This window comes from Mus musculus, chromosome 10 (assembly GCF_000001635.26).
Source record: "Mus musculus strain C57BL/6J chromosome 10, GRCm38.p6 C57BL/6J".
NCBI classification, from domain to species: Eukaryota; Metazoa; Chordata; class Mammalia; order Rodentia; family Muridae; genus Mus; species Mus musculus.
Window position 1 is genome coordinate 103164760 of NC_000076.6, and position 22301 is coordinate 103187060.

Below are 22301 nucleotides of genomic sequence, written 5' to 3' on the forward strand. Positions count from 1 at the left end.
AAGAGAGATATTTGAGTTGCTGGCAGCAAGGGTGGGATGAAGGAGACATTGAGTACTTTAGACATTAGAGATGGAGCTGTAAAAGGATGCCCTGCTAGATTTTATCCTTGCTTTGGTCCAGTATGTCTTTAGTATGCCCTTTTTGGAATGCCTTTTGTAATGGTAATGCCTATCCCGTGCCATTTTATGTTGGAAGTATGCAATTTGCTGTTTAATCTTACAAGAAGCTACAATTAGGAGATTTTCTTGGTCTCCAAAGGGACTTTGGATGTTTAAACAGTGTTGGGACTAAAAGACTATGGAAACTTTTGAAGTTGGAATAAATGCATTTTATAGTAAGAGATAGCTATGAGATTACTGGTGCCAGGGAACAGAATGTGGTGATTTAAATGGGATGTTCCAAGTCTTAGAGGTTTGAATATTTGGTCCCTAATTGGTGGTGCTGTTTAGTTAAGAAGTATGGTCTCACAAGAAGAAATCACTGGGGGCAAGTTTTGAGTTTTTAAAAGCCATGTGCTATTCCCAGTTTGCTTTCTTGGCTTCCTGCCTGTGCTTTACGATGGAGCCCTTGATGCTTTGGACACCATGTCTGTATGACGTTACATTTCCCCACTGAGGTGATGATGGACTCTATCACTCTGGAACTCTAAAGTCCCTAATAACCACTTCCTATAAGTTGCTTTTCTCATGGTAATTTAATAATAGAAAGAGAAATTAGCACAATTGTTAAAATAAATGTAAATTTCTCTTTCCTTATGATATTCATCTACAAAAATAATGGCATTAAGTAATAGAGTCTCTCAGATACAACCATATATTTTTTTCTCAAAATATATTTGAAGGGAATTACGATGCATAAAGAAATTATTTTCTATTGGTCTTTACTTTTCCATCATGATTTCAATAATCATAATCATCATCACCACCACCACCACCATCACTATCACCTTCATCACCATCACCACTATCACCTTTATCACCATCACCACTATCACCTTTATCACCATCAACATCGTCATCATCATTATCACCATCACCTTTGTCACCACCATTTTACTTACAGCCAGCATAATCCTCCAATCTGTTTTTGCCATGATCATAAGATTGAAATTAGTGGCTAAAACTTTTGGTCAAATCTAAATCACACATATGTAGTAGTTTGCATGAGAAGGACCCTAATAAGCTAATGTATTCAAATATTAGGTCTTTATTTAAGGACTCAGTTTTAGGAGACAAGTTGTGTCGTGAGGACTGGGGTTTGAAGTTTCAAAACCCACACTAGTCCAAGCCATCCTCTCTAACTTCAACTTTCTGACAAGACATAAGCTCTTAGCTACTACTCCATTGCCATGCCTGCCTACCTGCCACCCTGCTTCCCATCATGACAGTCAGGGACTCTCCCTCTGAAACCTTAAGCAAGTCACCCACTCAATGCTCTCTTTCGTAAGCTGCTTGATCATGGTGTCTCTTCACAGCAACAGAAAAGTAACCAAGGCAACATAGCTTTAATATTCAGGAAAATATTGGAATTTCTGAAAATCATTTTCACCTTGGAGAATAAACCAAAGTTCATAAAAAGTGCTAAAGATTTAAATTACGCTTACACAACTCTTTTTTCATTCATTTAATCATCTTTTGAATGAAATTAAATGAGGGTATCTCAAAATATATGATTCAACATAATATAATAGACATAATAAGGAAAATAAGCCTGGTATAAGTGTGCATTACTGTAATCTGAGAATTTGGGAGCCTGGAATAGGAAGTTTCTTGGTAAAAGGCCTACCTGAGATAGATAAGGGGATCTCTGTAACAATAAAAAAGAAATAGAGTTAGCCCAGATATCCAGCAGTATATGAGTAGATAGTAAAATATGGTTATACGTGCAACAGAATTTCATTTGAACATATAGAAAAATGGGATAAGACTTATAGGAAAACAGATGAATCAAGAATTATTTTATTAAGATAACTATACCTTAGAAATATACATGGCATGTTTTCTCTTGCATTAGGATCCCAGTTTTAGTGCTTATATACATGTATGTGTGGGGGAATGAATGTGAGGATGAATCCATGAACAAAAATGCAACATGTTGAGGTTTGGGAGGAGAATAACAGAAGATTTGACTTGAAAGTGGACAGGACTCATCTTAAAAATTTTAACTCAGAATTGTTCCTGTCTAAAGGAAATGCAGGCACAAAAAAAAAAAAAAAAAAGGAGCAGAGTCTGAAGGAAATGCCATCCAGAGACTACCCCACCTAGGGATCCATCCCTTCTGCAAACAACAAACCCAGACACTATTGCTGATGCCAAGAAGTGCTTGCTGACAGGAGCCAGGATTAGGTGTCCTCTGAGAGGTTCTACCTGACTTATCAGATGCAGATGCTCACAGCAGGCTGAGCATGGGGAACCCAATCAAAGAGCTAGGGGAGGGACTGAAGAAGCAGAAGGGGACTGCAACCCCATAGGAAATAACCAGACCACCTAGATCTCACAAGGTCTAAACTGCCAACCAAAGAGTAAACATGGAGGGAGGCACGACTCCAGATACATATGCAGCAGAGGATGACCTTTTCTGATATCAATGGGAGGGCAGGCTGCATGCCCCAGTGTAGGAGGATGCTAGCTAGCACTATACAGCATCTTGAGGCAGGAGAGGGTGAGTGGGTGGAGGAACATCCTCATAGAGGCAAAGGGATAAAGGATGGGATGGGGGGTTTGCAGAGGGGGAATCAGGAAGAGAGGATATTATTTGAAATATAAATGAATAAAATGATTAATAAAAGAAAGAAAAAGAAAGATGACAAGAGGCTAAAGAGGTGACAGAACCATGAGAAGGAAACAAAACCAGTTGATGTCTGAAAATGCCAGAGTAAATTCTAATTTGTTGTATGTAAAGTTAAAGTATTTTTTTTAACTAATGGTTAGGATGTAGCTCAGGGATCGAATGCTCGCCTAATATGTACAAGATCTTGGATTCAGTGTCCAACACTGAAGAAGAAAATGCGAAGTATGAACAGTAAAACCTGAAAGGCATTTTAGAAAATACATAGACATTCTTAGGCAAATGGATGGAACTAGAAAATATCATCCCAAGTGAGGTAACCCAGTCACAAAAGAACACACATGGTATGCACTCACTGATAAGTGGATATTAGCTCAAAAGCTCACAATACCCAAGCTACGATTCACAGACCATATTTAGCTCAAGAAGGAAGACCAAAGTGTGGGTGCTTCAGTCCTTCTTAGAAGGGGAACAAAATACTCAGGGGAGGTAGAGGGCAGAAGGGATTTGGGAGGAAGAAACGAGAAGGAGGAAGAAAAAGGGGGGCAGGATCAGGTATGCTAGGAGGCAGGTGATATACAGAGGGTCAGAAATTTGAACAGAGGCATGTAGCAATGGGGGAATGGGGAACTGGGGGTTAGCCACTCCCAAGTGTCAGATGGCAGGAAAGCAAGAGTCTCCCAGGACCCAATGGGGATAAGATTAGCTGAAATGCCCAACAACGGGGAGGAAGATCCTGTAGAGACCATATCCAGAAGATAGGCAAGGCCTCAGATTCAGGAATGGGGCCAACCACTCATCTCCAAATTTTCAACCCAGAATTTCTCCTGTAAATAGAAAATACAGAGACAAAGTGTGGAAAAGAGACTGAAGGAAAGGCCATCCAGAGACTGCCCCATCTGGGTATCAGTCCCATATGCAGACACTAAACCCAGACACTCTAGCTGATGCCAAGAAGCCAAGAAGTGCTTGCTGACAGGAGCCTGATACAGCTGTCTTCTGAGAAGCTCTGTCAGAGCCTGCAAATACAGAGGCAGATGTTCGCAATCAACCATTGGACTGAGTACAGGGTCCCCAAGGGAGGAGTTAGAGAAAGGACTGAAGTTGCTGAATGGGTTTGCAGCCCCATAGGAGGAACAACAATATGAACTAACCAGTGCTCCCAGGGACTAAACCACCAACCAAAGAGTACAAGGAATTTCCCTGAGTGAAACTGACCTAAGAATCACTCTTCACCATATTGAAAGAAGGAAAAAGGCTGACTGTAGGTTTCCCTCAACATGGAATCACAGGATTGTTGAGAAAAACAGCTCTGTTGTCCTCAGATTTGTTTTACTGAGTGAAAAATCATGAAGTAAAAAGCCGTCCTCAGCTTAGTGTATGAGAATTTCCCTTGGGAAAGGGATGTAAAGTGGGCTGGATCTCCTGAAGCCAAATGCAGCAAGCTTTGACGTCTTTTTATTTTTTTTGTTGTTGTTCCTGTTGTAGCTGTTATTGTTGTTCCCTTTTAGGTCTTTGGTACAATCTCTATTTTCTTGTCTTCATTAATACATGTTAAAATCATTTGGCTGTTATCCTTATCATCTGTCAAGAAGATCTAAGTACAGATCATTTTAAAGTCTTCATAAACAACATTTGGAGTGTTTGGAGTAAAGATAAATAAGCAACAACAACAAACCAAGAAGATACAACATTGGAGTGGGGGCTAGAAGGAGGGTCAGCATCTAGGAAGAGCAGAATGAAATTCTCAAAAGTTATCAAAGTATTTTAAATATTTTTACAGTAGGAAATAACCATCTTATGTACATCTGAATGTATCAAACAAACATATCTTCCAGAAAAAACAAATCACTGTTTCCACAGACATCTACTGGAATAAAGATAGGAAAAGCAAAACAGTCCCCATGCTGTTGGCTCTGGTCTGTTTAACACCAATCCTTACAGGAGAAGCTTAATCTCACTGATCTGACCCTAAAGCTAAAGTACAGAAAACCAAGAAGTCGATGGCCAGAGCCAAAGCCGTCCTTACTGGTTCAACAGTTACAGAACTCCAGGAGATGTTTTAAGGAATGTACTGCTTACTAGGGATCTGATGTGATTAATTACCTTCCAGAGCTGTTATGATAGAGAAATCTATGACATATACATGCAAAAATCTCACATACATACTTATTATATGTTTACTAGATCAGTGGAAATTATAAAGACATATTTCAGAGGGTGAAATAATTTGATTATTTGGAAATTATTTTAGGATATATTCTAAATTTTATTAAAGTAATTTTATGTATTTAGAAGTTTGGAAGCACAAAAACAGTTTCACATTAATTCAAAATTAAATAATCCTAGGTAACAAATTAAACCTGCTTAAATTTAACCAAATTAATTTCTACTATGATAAGTTTTTTCATGCATATTATGAAAAGGATTTAAGGGAATCAATATAAAAATAATATAGATTTAGATTACCTAGTTACTAGGTTTTACCACTGACTATGATCAGTTAACAAAAATAGTAATCATGGTTCTCTTTCTGGGGAGCTGTCAATGGAAACCAGCACTTGCTGAGAAACCCCGGGAACTATATTTGTAAGCGACCACATCACGAGCCAGGGACAGCCACATGGCACCTGTAATTCCAGTGCTGCACTAGATCAAGACAGGAGGACAGATGACAGCATTTGCTGGCTGCCACCAGAGCTATAAGCGCAGTGAAAGACATTGACACTAGAGAACAAGACAGTGAAAGGACATGACGCCCAGTGTCCTCTGCTGGCATGATCATCCACATCCACATGTGTGCACGGCATACATGTACTCAGCACACACGTACAAACAGTAGATATAACATCTAGTAAGGAAAAGGGGCTTACGTTGGTGAACTTCGTTCAGCATTGTGATGATTACTCATTGGAGAATCTGCCATCTTCATTTCTATGAATGAGGCTCTGCTGTTGGAGCGACTACTGATCCTACTCTGCTCACTCTTGTGCGCCATAAGCTTTTCCTGATTTCTTCCTCTCAGTTCTTCACAGTGTGATGTAGAAGGTCTGAAGACAGTGTCCAACGGGTTTGGAGAAGTGGCTGGTGAATCGGCCTCACAACTGTTAGTCTGGGCATGAAGGGTCTTGTTTTGCAGTGCGCTGTCAGTGTTTGAGAAGTCTGGATGGTTTTTGTTGGTTTCTGCTGCAGACCTCTCAGTGGTATTGACATCCCCTTGTTCATGTGCACGTCTGCATTCATGACTGAGTTTCATTAAGTCTTTATAGTACTGTGAGAGTCTGTCTACAGCATGCAGAGTGAGAATGTCCCTGAACAAATAAAAAAATTGGAACATTGACTAAGTACATGGATACACACAAACACAGAAATTTGGGTAAATTTTAAAAATAAAATTTAATATATGGCCAAAGAAGAACTTAACATTGGGAATATTTTTCATTATTATTTATTTCTAATCACCTATATACCACTTAATATTATTTTGAGCAAAACTCAAAACAGTGGTTTATTATGATCTGTGTCAATCAAGATAAAATGTCTGAAAAATTTAGGTTCATTATGATTCATTGTATTTTTGTTGAAAATGAGAAAATAAGTCAAAGGTTTTGCTATCATAAGCATGAGAAATAATGACTGTAAAAAAGTGGAGAAGTTATTCATGAACTAGAAGTATTTTCTACACTGACTCTTGTGATACAGAATATTCAAATTGGATGGTCAAAGATATATTTTGGGAAAGTCTTTGTTTCTGTTTTTCCAGGGACAACTGTTATCCATGGCAAAGATAACAAGCACAAATGGCTAAGGTCCACTTGACCAATGGCTGTATATTTTGGGTTTTATTCCTGTGTAATTTATCCACGTTCCACCTACTCATTTGAAAGCCTGCACAAATGCAGAGGTTTTGACTTGCCTGGCCCGCATTCTTAGTCACGCTTTTACCCTCCATTATTCCTGCTTACTTACGAGCATACAGCTCACTTTACCCTGGTCTATTGTGCACAAGGTACTCTATTCCATCCCTACCCCAGAATAAAGATGTAAATAAGTAAGTTCACTATTTGAAGACTATTTTATGGATACAGTTAAAATATAATAATAATTTGTTTTACTATCTCTTATTACATAAAAATTATTTACAGATATGGCAATTTTCATATGAATTACCCATATATTCACAAAAATATCTAATGGAAAATGAGCTGATGTTAGAGAAATATGTTCGATAATGTAAATAGTGACAATTGAGATGTGACTTAGGCTCTTAGACACTCTCTGAGCAAACTGACCATACCAGGTGTCTATCCCTTAGAAATGATCAATCCTGAAAACATAAACACAATGACAATATACAAACTGAGTAAGTTTCATTATGTACTTAGGAGTGTGTGTGTGTGTGTGTGTGTGTGTGTGTGTGTGTGTGTGCCATGTGTGCACATGTGCATGCATGTGCATGTACATGTGTGTACATCTTATGTGCTCATGCTATTGCTACTAACACACACACACACACACACACACACAAACAATGGTAATAAATATTAAATAAAAAGGAGTCCGTGCATTTAAAAGAGGTCTTTGTGTCTTTCTCTCTTGGCTAACAATTTGTTATAATTATTTAGCAAATATTTCAGAGAACATGATGAACTTTGGCTCTAGACCTTTCCCATTCAAGGAGGTACATGGGAAGGCTTGGAGTAAGGAAAAGAAGTGAAAAATGATGTAATTATATTATAATCACAAAATTAAAAATGGAAGAAGAAATAGCTTAGTAATTATCTGAAATATTAAGTAGGACATATTATTTTTCTCTTTATATTGGAACTATATGTGAAACAAATATTATTCAAAAATACTAATGCACATGTATTTTCTAGGCCAATTAAAAATGTTAAATTCTGATATAGAAAGATCATTATAATTCATCCATTGTAATGCATTAAGAAATCGATGTCCCAAAAAATGAAATGGGAGCTGTCCCTAAAGCTGTTGTCTGTCTGTAGAATCCATTCCTCTGATTGGGCTGCCTGTCTGGCCTCAGTGGGAGATGATCCACCTAGCTCTTCAGAGACATAATATGCCAGGGTTGGGAGATACACAAGGGGACCCCCCACACTGTGGAGAAGGGAAGGGGGCATATATGAGGGAGAGACAGGAGTAGGGGCAATGATCAGGATGTAGACTGAAAAAAATTAAGGAAAGAAAAATAATTCAAGGTCAGGAAAAAAAGTAATTGGTTTCAATATCAGATTATAAGAACTCCCAGCTTTTGTCCTTGGTGCATGTAGAAACACAGGCTTTCTCCACTGTGATGACATGGTAGAGTAACATGTAATATAGCACATGGTATGTACATCACATGCTTTCAAACTTACCTTATTCACTTGTAACAATAAATTCTTAGAGGATACTCAATCTTATGAAAATTATTGTTTAAAAATTATTGTTAAAATAAATTTATAACTATTAGATAATTATGTTCAAAGTACATATTGACGTATTTTAACATATAAATGAGCTTCAGAATAATACTACAGATAGAACAATGCCCAGACACATTGCTTCTAGTCAAACTAGTGTCAATGTGGTAATTATATATTTAGTTATGTATGTGTTTATATTACGTTATTTCTTTAAATACAACAGAAAGAATATTAGAACCTTACCTCTTCTGTGTGATATACTTTTCAGGTAATAAGTTGAACTCTTGAAGCTGGTACTGACAAAGTGCCAACAAACATCTTAAGTCTTGATGATAGTGCTCTTCAATACGGTCATTGGCGTAAGAGTTCAGCATGTCACCGTTGAGGACTCTCAGAGCAGGTAATGTTTTAAGTATAGAATCTCTATTAGAAACAGGGAAGAAGTTACTAATTTCGATAAGGACTGGTGTTTTATATAAGAATAAATTTCACATAACAAGCATAGAATGTTTATCTCAGAAAATGCGGTTGATTTTTCAGAGGAAGGGATAGCTAAAATACTCAAAACTGTAAAACATTGTCATATACAACATTGTCTTGCAATGAATAATAACCTCAAATTGCAAATGAGAGAACCAATGTTAGAAACTTGGGCCAAAATTTGCAAAACAAAAAGGCTGCTCTTATAAAAAATGATGAGAGAAACTTCATCTTATAATGATAATATTTTTGAAAATTGCTCTTTATAATAAAGGCAAAATTTTATTGAGTCTCATTAAAATAGTGTCAGTAGTGTTAAAACAGGATAGAAAAGGTTTTGTTTTGTATGATCAAAGACATCTAAAATTATATTGTCTCTTGGGTTGCTAAAGATTGTAATAATATACCTTTTGAGGCTTGGGATAAAAAACAAATCAATTTATAATGCAGAACGCAAGAACAGGACAGATAGCAAGCGCTGAGGATCAAGCTCAGCCATTAGAAGTACCGTACTAAATCTTTCACAAACAAAGAGTATGTCTGTTTTAATGCACTGGACAGTCACAGAGGAAGACTGGCCTGCTTGGACAAGTGAAGCTTATACATAAAGAAATGAGCTCCTCTTAGAAAACATGAAACCAATGCCATAGAATAGAGAGATAAAACACATTTACGGATAGGAGTCAAATGTTACCAAAGCAAGAGTTCCTCCCAAACTAAATTACAGATTAGGTTGAGTATCAGTCCGAATCTATGAAGGCATTTACCCAATATTAACAGACAAACTCAAATGGAGAGGTGGAAGATACAGGATACCAAACAACTGAAGAAGAAACAAATGTCAGACAGACAAAATCTGATTTCTAGGGAATGACTGGAGATACAGTATGTAAGATAGTATGGATTAGGATTTGGTGGAGAAGAAAAACAAGAACCAACACCAAAACCAAAACCAACACCAACACCAACACTAAAATCAAAACCAACACCAAAACCAAAGCTAACACCAACACCAATGCCAACACCAACACCAACACCAATGCCAACACCAACACCAAAACCAACACCAACGCCAATGCCATCACCAATGCCCACAACATCAAAACCAAAACCAACACCAACACCAAATGAGACAAAAATAGAAACACAGTCTAGTGAATCAAAGCTATGGACATTTACATGAAAAAGTCTCATAGAAAGATTTATGCCTTTAACAAATGTTAAGTCAAAATGCATCATGGACATAACTGTAAAATGAAAATATATAGGAGATAAATGAAAAATGGAAAAAAGAACAGGGTAAAGAAACGAAAAAAAAACTAGAGCTCTGATAATCTTTTAGATCAAACATAAAAAGAAATCATGATCAAGGGAAAAAAACATTGAAAAGTTTAATATAATTAAAATTAAAACTTCTAGTATATGGGAAATAAAAAAAAAACAGGAAAATAAAACCTTAAGGGAGAAGAAAATATTTGAGAAATGTAAATATAATAAAGGATTATTCAAAATATACATATGAAAATCAAAACAAAGAATAAGACTAATTTAAAAATGAACATGACAATGGAACAGATACCTTAATGAGGCAGTTTGAATAGGATTGGTCCCCATAGAATAATATATATGAATGATTAGCCAACAGGGAATAGTACTAATTAAAAGGATTAGAAGGTGTGGTCTTACTGGAGGAAATGTGTCACTGTGAGTGGGCTTTCAGTGTTCAAAAGCTAAAGCCAGGTCCAGTATCTCTACTCCTACTGTCTGTGGATCCAGAGGTAGAACTCTCAGCTACTCTGCCTGCTTGCCACCATGATAAATGCCATGACCATAATGGACTAAATCTGTAAGCCAGCCCCAGTTAAATGCTTTTTCTTATAAGAGTTGTGTGGCCATGCTGTATCTTCCCAGCAATAGAGCACTAAGACACTTACTAAGGAGGTTTTACAGAAGACAACTATGTGTAAAGATGTGCAGCTTCAGATTCATGACAGGTGTGCAAGTTAACATAGTAATGAGCTACCATGACAGTGGACAAAGGCCAAAACACTGATAACAATCAAAGGACAGGAGAGATCCAGAGCAACAGAATTCTCTTACATTTCTGATATTAACCACAATATGTCACAGGCATTTTTAAGTACAGTTTCACAAATCTGTTGAAAAGCTAAATATACTATTCTATAAAATCAAGTAAAAATCCTTAGGATTTATTCAAATGTATTATGAACCGAGGTCGACACTAACCTCTACAATCTATGTGCCGATAGCTACTTTACTCATAACAGCCTATACCTTGGAGCAAGCACTTTGTCCTTCAGGAGGTGGGGAGAAATGAACTTGTACAGAGGGCTGGGGGATTACTGAGGGCCAAAAAGAAGTGAGCCACAAAGCCAAAGCATGAAAAAAACAAAATTCATACTTAAAGAAAGATGCAAATATAATGGTGCTTCTTACTGTTTGGCTCTCATTATATGATCCACATGGAAATGTGAAATTATGGAAGGAGGTTAGAAAGAACACTGTCTATCACAGGTTTGGAGACCAGAGGAGCATGGAGTCTGAAGGAAGTGGAATTCTCAATGTGGATTAACGTGATCATGCACTTGCCAAAACCCACAGGATATGTATTTAGCAGAGTAAATTTGACATGCCTTTGAGTGACAACACGGTGTCACTATAGGCTTGCCCACTGTAACAAACTAACAATCAGGTGCAGGATATATACAGTGTGGAACTTTCTTTACACTTGGTGGCAAGAGAGGACATGGGTCGCTGTACTTAGTGCTGGATTTTGCAGATGGCATAACAAGAATCCATTTTTCAATAAGAGGGAAAAACGTATGGAATAAATAGTTCATAAGTATGTATAATAATAACTTGGAAAAAGATAACTAGTGGATATAAATTAATTAGATGCATGACTCTCTCCTCTAATATTAAAATTTAATTGCAAAATTTTAATTTTACTGGAGAAAAGCTAGCATGAATAAATAAATAAATAAATAAATAAATAAATAAATAAAATTTTTATGCTACCAATTCTACATTCTCAACTGACTTTAAGCATGGAATCCTTATGAAAATTTAGGAAAGGGTAAATCCTCTCCTGAAAATATTCAGGGATCTTTGAGGAAGAGGAGTTGCAAAGACTGTAAGAACCCAACCAGATATAATCCCTGAATGGTTAAGTAGAAAGATTACCACCAGCTGAGTATGTATTAGCATCTGATAGCTGCTGAGAAAGCGGTTTTTGTTTTTGTTTTGTTTTGTTTTGTTTTGTTTTGTTTTGTTTTTTAATGTGTGACTCATTGTAGGTCAGCCATTCTAAGAAGCAGGTCTCATCCTCAAGAGTAGTAGTTGGGCTGCCTACACACACACACACACACACACACACACACACACACACACACACACACAGAGGACAAAAAAGAAGAGGGGAGAGAGGAAGGGAAGGAGGGAGAGAAGGCAGAGTACTAGGAGATAGGTGGTAGGAAGGTGAAGGTGAACGTAGGAGGTATTGAGAGTGAATATAATCAAACTACAGTGTATGAAACTCTCAAAGAATAAAATATTTAAAAGGAAAAAGGAAACTATAAAAATTAGCTAATTCTGATAACTTGTAAATTGTAAATTAAAAACATTAGCCACAAACTTGTAGCATTATCTTATATATCACAAATACCAAGAAGAATTTGTCTAATAAAAATAAAAACTATTATTAACATCTCATTTTACAGAGAGGTTCTAAAAACTATTTTTAACCTCTCATATTACAGCGATTAGTTCACTACTTAGGTCAATACTACAGGAACACTGGGTGGTTAATATGCATCAAACATATAGAAACAACAGCCTTCAATCCAAAATAATTACAAAGTAAAAAGTCATTTTAACTGTGTATACTAATATAAACCTAGAGGAAAATATAAAACTATTTTATCAGATCCAAGATGATGTAAGTGCGTATGATCACACATATTTCATCTAAAGATAAGTGAGCTATCCCTGAATTTCTATGTGAGGCATATTTTGATGTTGTCTTACTCATTTTGACTCACAAAAGTCCCCAAGCAATTCACTTTAATCAGATTAATTTGAAATTCTTTTACATATCAAAATTTGCTTGGATGTTCAAGACAATAACAATATGTTACTTTGAGACATATAATCAAGGTTCAAATAGGGTTTACTGTTTTATTTTAATCATTTTTTTCCTTCCTTAAGTTTTGAAACGAACTGTCTTCAGACCTCTAAAAGGCAACAGTGTCTAGATTGTCCTTAAGTTCACCAGTCTGACACTCGAGCTTACGGGGAATATATGAGAAAGCTGATTAATGTTGGGAATGAAGTATAAGAACACTGTGAAATTCCGAGATTAGTTTTTCCAGCTGGGCTCCTCCTACTCAAGAGCCAAATCAATATTTCATTCAGTGAAAACTTCCTGATGCGTATTCTGCCACTTAACAAGCACCATTAATCATCAGTCAATGAAGCAAATTCTCAGAGGAGATTTCAAATGTTGCCTGTGGATTATGTTTTAAAAGAGATTTTTTTTTCAGTACATCAGTTTTTTTGCATGTTATCACTGGCTTGACATGAAAGTAAGAAATCCATTGGGAAAATCTATAACTAATCCCTTTGTTGGTACCATGGGGTTATATAAAGTTCACCAAAGCAAACTGTATCAAAGTTGAGTTTGTCCTTTCATTAACAAATCCATATTTTATAGTCTTCTTGATTTTAAACCCTCTAGATAAATGAATCTCTTCTGGTAGATAATGAAATGTATATTAGAACAATTGATCTCACTGAAATATGACAGGCTGAGTTTTTAAATAAGGAAGCACACCAGCCGAGTTTTATTTTGTCAGTCCAACTTTCTGGAGAAAATAGCTTAAATGGTAAGTTACAAGATTTAACTGGCTCACAAGGAGTTGACAAAAGATGGTTCCTCTAAAGAAAAGCACCGTTAATATCAAGTGGGTTGACTTGCCACCAAGTACTTGCACCACAGTCAAACTTTCAAGTTTCCATTAATTCACTGATATGTGAGGAAATGTGTAGGCTAATGATATTTTAGAACTGCTTTTACGACACTCAAAGAGAATATAAACTATTTTCAAGTAATTTGAATAATTTTCATAGGAAAGTTTGTATAATATTTTGTCTCAAGAACTGGTAAATATATGATATCATTTTATCAGCATTTGGCAAAATGAAAATCAGATATCCAAGATATTCATGGATTACAGACAGATACCTTACCTCCAGTTTATTTCCTGGAGTACTGGGTTTCCAGTGAGACAAAGCTCACGGAGAGAGTAGCATGCATTGAACCAACACATGACATTTGTCAGATCTACAAAGAAGAAAATTGGTTAAAATGTATTTTTAAAATGTTAAAAGTATAGATGTTTTTAAAATAAAATGTCATAAATTAATCACCATTTTCCTATTACTCCATTAAAATGAAGTAATAGTTAAGATTTTCTATACTTTCGCATCAGAGAGAGAGAATAGATGAGTATAAATTATGTTTCTACCATTTAGCAACTGTGTGAACTTACGCAAATCATTTCTAAACTTCAGCTTTAGGCTGTCTTGATGTGTGAGGACTAGAAGAGATGATGTACTTCATGTTCGACTATGAATGGAACAAAAATTCTGACACCAAACATAAAGTAACAATATTTGTTAAAGCTAAATATAAGCAGAAAGACTCACATAGACCTATTATACTTTTAGAGGAAAAACTTGTAAACAAATCTGGGCTGCTATACAAAGCAATGTGTGTGGATTCATTTCCCACAAAAAAAAAATTAATACTGAGTACAGATGCAAATGTACGTGTTCACGAAAAGATACTGACTTCACATACCCATTTCTCCATCTGACTCTGACAGAAAAGAAACACACAAAGATCTTCCTGGTCTTTCTTTGATCTTAGTAATTTTCTGTCTACAAAAATATTATTGTTCCTCTAGAAGTACAGTAGAATATAGATTCTGTTGTGCTGGATCAAAGTAGAAATGTTATGAAAGAAAATAGAATTTATAGAAAAAAAACAAGGACTGAGAAGAAGGTGCTTAAATATTGAGAATTCATCACATGTCACTGGCAAAATGATGGGTGTCATTCTGGCTGGAAAATACACAAAATAGCCCAGGTCGCCAGTGTCAGAGGAAATGGCTAATAAATCAGACACTAAAACTTATGCAATAGTTTCAGGTATTGGGGCAGAGGGAATAGGAGAGAAGCCCTGAGGGACAGCAGAATAAATAGAAATATGCAACCTTGAGGGGTGAGAAGTGGGCGGACCCTCTATAATTTACCTGGGCGATGAAAGACCCTCGGGACTCAAAGGGAGAGACCTTAAATTAAATGCCCAACAATGGGAAGAGGGAACTCGTAGAGTCCATCTCCAGCAGAAAGACAGGGCATCAAGCAGAGGGATGGGGTTGCCATCCCACAGTCAGAAACTCTGACTCAGAATTGTTCCTGCCTAAAAGAACTGCAGGGACAGAAATGGAGAGGAGATTGAGGGAAATGATATCCAGTGACAAGGCCAAATTGGAATCTATCTCAAGGCCAGGCTCCACGGCCTGAAACTATTACTGATGCTATGGTGTGCTTACAGACAGGAGCCTAGCATGGCTGTTCGCTTGAGAGGCCCAACAAGCAGCCAACTGAGACAGATGCAGATGCTTAACAGCCAACCAATGAGCTGAAGTCAGAGACTTCTGTAGTTGAATTAATGAAAAGGCTGGAAGAGGCTGAGGAGGAGGGCATCAAGAAAAACCAGCAGTCTCAACTAACCAGCACCCTTGAGGTCTCTCAGACACTGAGCCACCAAACAGGCAGTGTACACCAGCTGATATACGGTCCACCTCACTCTGGCATGTATACAGCAGAGGACTGCCTAGTCTGGCCTCACTGAGAGATGTGCCTAACCATTGAGAGATTTATATACATATTTTTTGTATTTTTATTAGATATTTTCTTCATTTATATTTCAAATGCTATCCCCAAAGCTCCCTATACCCTCTCCTCACCCTGCTCCCCAAACCACTCAACCCGCTTCCTGGCCCTGGCATTCCCCTGTACTGGGGCATATGATCTTTGCAAGACCAAGGGCCTCTCCTCCCATTGATGCCGACTAGGCCACCCTCTGCTACATATGCAACTAGAGACACAGCTCTGGGGGTTATTGGTTAGTTCATATTGTTGTTCCTTCTATAGAGTTGCAGACCCCTCTAGCTCTTTGGGTACTTTCTCTAGCTCCCTCATTAGAGGCCCTGTGTTCCATCCAATAAATGACTGTGAGCATCCACTTCTGTATTTACCAGGCACTGGCATAGCCTCACAAGAGAGAACTATATCAGGGTCCTGTCTGCAAAATCTTTCTGGCATATGTAATAGTGTCTGGGTTTGATGGTTTTATATGGGATGGGTCCCAGGGTGGGGCAGTCTCTGGATGGTCCTTCCTTCTGTCTCAGCTCCGAACTTTAGTCTCTAACTCCTTCCATGGGTATTTTGTTCCCCATTCTAAGAAGGAATGAAGTATCCACACTTTGGTCTTCCCTCTTCTTGAGTTTCATGTGTTTTGCAAATTGTATCTTGGGTAGTCTAAGTTTCTGGGTGAATATCTGCTTATCAGTGAGTGCATATCAGCAGAGGACTGCCTGGTCTGGCCTCTGAGAGAAGATGTGACTAACCATTATGAGACTTGCCTGCTTGGTGGTGGGGGTGGGAGAGTAAGGGGTGGGTGGGAACATCTTCTTAGAGACTGGGGAAGAGGAACAGTGTGTGGGAGAGAGGGCAGACCAGGAGAGGGGTTACTACTGAATATAAAAAAAATAAAAGTAAAAAATAAATAATATCTGCATAAATTTTACATTCATGGTACCTAAAATTTCAAACCATCAGTCAAAAGAAAATGTAGACACAAATTGTATACTTTTAGTGAATAGATAACAAATAGATAACATTATCACTAACATGCATAATATTGAAAAAATATGTTATGATTTCATAAAATACTAAGTGAAAAATTTTGAGGGCAATACTATTTGTTTAATATAAGGCAAAATTAGCTTACGGTAGCAAACTCAGATTGTGGCTGCTACGTGGAGGCAGCTGACTGGGAGTGGACTTGGGAAAAACATTTTAGGGCTATCTGTGCAATTCATGATGCTTTAATCCACTTTTAATAGCCAGGAATAAAAGCTGTAGCGATGATCATTTTACTCATCTTTATATGGGCAAGCACATATGTATTCATACCAACCCTTTGCACTATTTGAAGCAGAAACTCGAAATCCTATTATTCAAAATAACAAATAGAATTCCACCCTTACCAGAAAGACAATTGTTGCTGACATCCAGCTTCTCCAAAGAGACAAGATGAAAAAGTGGCACAATTGTGGCTAAGCTAAAAAGAAAATAGAAAAGCCCTTTGAAAAAAATTAACAAGCATATTCTTAACAGAATTCATTTGAAGTACAACCCATTTACCTAATACAATTACATAATTACAAGAAATTATATACAATTATCTATAATTGCATAATACAATGCAGTACAATTAAAACATTGAGTAACAGTATTTATTAAAAATGTAAAAAGCCTAAGAATGTAAGTAATCCTATTATGGAAAAATCGTTGTTCATTTTTAAAGAGAATTTACCATGGAACATTACAATAATGGAAGATTTTGATTCATTTAAAAAAGACATGACCGTGGAATTGCACATTTCAGTCACAAATACCATGGGCTTTGATGTGTATTTACTATTCAATTTAAAACGGGTAACTATTTGGTTATTTTTTTGTTTTATCTTTTTATAAAGCTAGTCATACAGAAAATACATTATTTGTTCTCCCATCTTTAGTTTAATTAAACACATGGTCTAAATCTTTAAGAGACAATCTTTGGGGGTTTACTATAATATTTTAAGTTTTTAGTTTAAATAAAACTGTATCACTTCCTCCATTTCATCACTCTAGAGCATAGTCAATTTTCCATTATTCTTGTTACAATCATACACACACACATGGCTGTGTGTGTGTGTGTGTGTGTGTGTGTGTGTGTGTGTGTAAAGCACAACTGGACACACTGTAGAGATTAATAAATTATGGGGAGCCCAGCTCCAAAGGATACATCTACATCACAGTTATGGAATCTTTGGCTTAGGGAACACCCTGAGAAGGGTTCAGAAAGACTGTAAGAGTCAGAATTCTCTGTGAAGCAGTTTCTCCTGGAAAAACTTGTACTGGCATTATCAAGGGGCATTTTAACATGAAAGGGGGAAATATTTTAGGGTTCTATTTCTAGCCAAAAGTGTAGAGGCAACGAGTGACTACTGGAAGGAGGAAAATGAGCCTCTCCCAGGGTTTAGCTCACTTCTTAGTAGCCCAGTGAAGAGTGTAAACCTTGAAACCATATAGTGCACACAAATAAAAAGAACAAACTCAACATATTGTATGTGTGTGAGTATATACAAATACATATAAATAATAAGTCCAGGAGGAATAAGGAGGAATAACATTATAAAATTTTATATTGATAGAATGGGTTTAACCTTGCCATAAATAATTTAAAATATATATTCTCATAATGTATGCTAAATTGTAATAATGAAACTATTGACACAAAAATTCTTCTATTTATTTTCCATATTATAAAGGTCACTAGAAAAATTTTCATGCAAGAAATATAAAATGATTTTTGACACATAACGTATATAGCATTCTAAATAAAAGCTGTTTTCACAAATTAATTTCATCTTGATTGACATTTCTTTTGGAGACAGATTAATCAGTACTTTGTAGCATTAAAATGCACTACTATAGTTATTTCCAAATTAAAATCACACCAATTTACCTGAATCTTTAATACAAACACTTATTTACCTAAACTCATTATTATAACTGGAAATGTCTTTGCAGTTAACTCTTCCTGTTAACACTGGAACTTTGTAATTGTTCATAACATTCAGATAAAGAAGAGCTGGGTCTAATAATAGTAATAATTTTCTGTTATTTCTGTCTGTGTCTTTCTAGTTCTCTCTCTCTCTCTTTTTCTCTCTCTTCCTCTTCCTCCCTTCCTCCTTCCCTCCCTCTCTCATAAGTATTATTCTAAGGTCAGAGGCCACACACCAGCACTGTGCCTTAAAGCCTCCTGGGGTCTGGCACAGACTCACCCTTGTATTCACCTTGACTCCTTCCTTGTACTACCCTGGTCTGCATTAGTAGAGGGAAAGAAGATACTACTGATGGAACGTAGATGAAATAATGAGGCTAGAAGAAAATGCCTTTCAATGTTGTCACTCCTAAGTACAATCCAACCATTCATTCTAATCCTGTCTAATACTACTTCTTTAATAGAGTCTTATGGGTGACAGGAGTAGAATGAAATAATACTAAGAGAAAATATAAAAAACATTGGCCCTATAAACACTTCTTTGTACAACATAACAGTACAATTGACTTAAATGTCACATGGATGTGACAAGAAGAAAAGCAAGAGAGGATAAACAAATGATAGGCAAGGTGGTGTATGGAAAGGAGGAGGGAGGCAGGGCAAAATTAAAACATTGTGGTTAGATAATTATTGGATTTAAGTCTTAATACTATATTATTTTATGCCTCATCTGGTTGTATGACAATTTTTATTATATGAAATGTTAATTTTTATGTGAGAGTATAAAAGATCATACATTGTTATTTTTGTAACTTTACTACATCTTAATATTAAGTCTTGTCTTTTTACTAAAACTCAATAGCTACTAAACTATTTTACCCTTTATAATATGGTTACTCCAGAATATTTTGTGTACTTCTCAATGCTTTATGGTGAAATATATTTGAAATCATCAAAGGAAAATTATCAATGCAATCTTATAATATAAAAACAATATGGCTTTTTATCTACAAAATCAATTTATATAAATAAGCATCTGCTATCGTCAAATATCTCTGCAATGTTACATTTTATCTTTTCACACAGCAGTTCTTTTAAAAATCATGATTTGTAAATTGCCCTTTTTTGAAATCTAAATCAAGAAAGTGGATAGTCATGATTCTTTATGACTATTTGTTGTGATGGTAGAAATCTGATTATAGATTTCTTTTTCTCAAACATCTATAGGTTTTTTTCCCTTTACTGACATTTCATGAATACTTTTTCCAAGAAAATTCAAACCAGAAAGACAAAGGGACATTAGTGAAAACCTAATACCACTTGACCTTGTCACATTAGCCTTGGGCATTAAACGATATAAATTTCAAAGACGACAAAAAAGCAAAAGATTTGTACATTGAGCACCCAGTGGATAAGTTTCCACTCTGCTCCCACTTAGAGTCTCAGGACAGTTTATATAGCCAGAGTCTTCTAGTTAGAACTGCACTCAGTCAAACTGAAACCAGTCACATGTCTTAATGAAAATTTAAAACAGAACACACGATGAAACAAGCATTCTAAACAATATTCACAAAATAATGTTCTTTATATGTATTCCATTTGCTTGGAAAGAAAGTACGTGAATGTATAATCTCTTCCTTGTGATGAAAATAGTTACCAAAAATACATACATACATATATACATACATACATATCCTAATTACTAATTCCAAAGATGTCTGTATGAATGCATTTTAATATCTGTATCATAAATTCACAGGTTTCTGAAATGGACTCAGACATATTCCCTATCTGGATGACAGCTACACTTTGGTAATTGCAAGTTAGGCAACAGCAACCCATTGACACTTGGGAAGAAGTTAAGGCTCAGACAATGAAAAGAAATGCTCAGTGTCGATTGACTAGAATGTCATAGGTTCAAACCACAAACCTGAACTGCCCTATCCGAATTTTAATATCCCGCATATGGCTCTGCAGACAGTTCATACACAGAACACTGTGACACAGATCATAGGTAAAGAAATAAATCTGCTGAGAAAAAAAGGAGTAAGCCTTGAGTTTGTTTATATATTATGGCATTAGGAAATAATTTCATTTCCTCTTGTGCCTTTAGATCTCCTGCTTTACAAATAACACACACTGACATATGTAAAGCATTTGATAGCATAATATATATTTTAAAATGTGACAGTATTATTAAAAATTCAATGTGGTATGTGTAATAATTATATGTACTATATAATTTTGTTATATTGATTGTAAGTAGTACTTTCATAAGGACATTTTAAAAAAACAATATACACTGTACAATGACTGTATTCCTCACATACCTCCACATTCACATTCCTGCCTGTTCCCTTTGTCAAAGGTAGGCAGGTTTATCTCTATTACCATGCCATATATACATGCATAGTGCTTTTTACAAAATCTAGACATCATGGATGGAAGAAGATTTAATGCGTCTCTTTTTTAGTGTGGATAACATTTTGTGCAGAAAAGCTACAAAGGTTAAAATATCTTTAAGACATTTTTTTCGGGTTATGACACATGCCCCTCATTATGACAGCTCTCAAAATAACAAGACCCAACTGAGTATTCAAATGTTATATCTAAGTAAACAAAATTAGAAATAACAATCATTTGAAGGAATTATTCCAGTGATAATTATCAGACCTAAAATCTGAATTGATCCAGCTGATAATTCTCCTTGCAACAGACTGATAAGTGACTATGCCCAAGAGTGATAAAGCCAAAGTTTATCCTCTGAGCTAATTTTAGCTTTGAGAGATAAGGATTTGATTGTATGTTTAAAGGAGTCAAGGAACTAAAATTCTTTTAAATTTTTCTTAATTGGGATGTTTTCTGGTAGTCTGAGAACTGCTCTGTCCAGAATTATGCTGTGCCCATTTCTGCATGGTTTACTACAGATGTCTGTGACAAAACCGATCCTTTAATTTGGAGATCCTATTTATTGTAAAATGATCCTATGTATTCATGGAGGTCAAATGTACTTATGCAGTTTCCACTGCAGGAGCTTTCTTCAAATCCAAACAATATCCTGTTAAATGCAAGTCAGCTTTCATAATTAGATCTGGTTAAAACAATCTAAAGGGATTTTAAAACGTATATTCAATTTTTAATTCTCAAAGATTGATATATGGGTGTTCAGTCATTTGATATAAACATGTCCAAAATAGGAGTGCTATTTGGCAATGACTGAGAGATAATTTTATATGACTTTAAGCACAAACACATTTGTCCTTTCTCCTTGCCCTGTAAGCCTCATGTAACTCAAAGAATACATTTCTTGTTATAGATAGTCCAACCACCTTCCTCCATATGCCAGTGGTGAGCAAATTAATCATATTACAGTCAACAGGTTTCAACAAAATGTTAAGAGCAGGGAGAAAGAAGGACACACATTGTGATGATAGTTTGACTTTACACACTGATTCTGTCCAAATATACAGATGTTTGGCCATCTCTGATGTGCCTTTGGATTCGGGTACTCATTTCATGTAGTGTTAAGACAATGTAAGGGTTCCATTGTATCCTTCTAGAATTCAAATTTAAACCCATTCTAACAACTACAAAAGACAAGCAAATTGAAAGAAGACTAAAAGCTATTGTTTCATGACTTAATAAATACCACCTGAGAGAAATGAGGCATCCTTCTGAATAA

General features: G+C 36.0%; 1 protein-coding gene across 12 annotated transcripts in view; it reads right to left on the reverse strand.

Moving 5' to 3' along the window:
• The window catches only part of Lrriq1 (leucine-rich repeats and IQ motif containing 1), a 191999-nt gene that overhangs the window by 120383 nt on the left and 49315 nt on the right, over positions 1-22301 (reverse strand). For all 12 annotated transcript variants that reach the window (XR_871734.2, XM_011243593.2, XM_030245338.1 and 9 more), the window contains 4 exons: positions 17055-17128; positions 13963-14056; positions 8458-8637; positions 5662-6099 (listed from right to left, as the gene is read on the reverse strand). Coding sequence is in view for 11 of the 12 variants with exons in the window: in XM_011243593.2 (XP_011241895.1) it covers positions 5662-6099; positions 8458-8637; positions 13963-14056; positions 17055-17128 (786 nt within the window). In the remaining variant the exon portion in view is untranslated. The remainder of the gene's footprint in view (positions 1-5661; positions 6100-8457; positions 8638-13962; positions 14057-17054; positions 17129-22301) is intronic.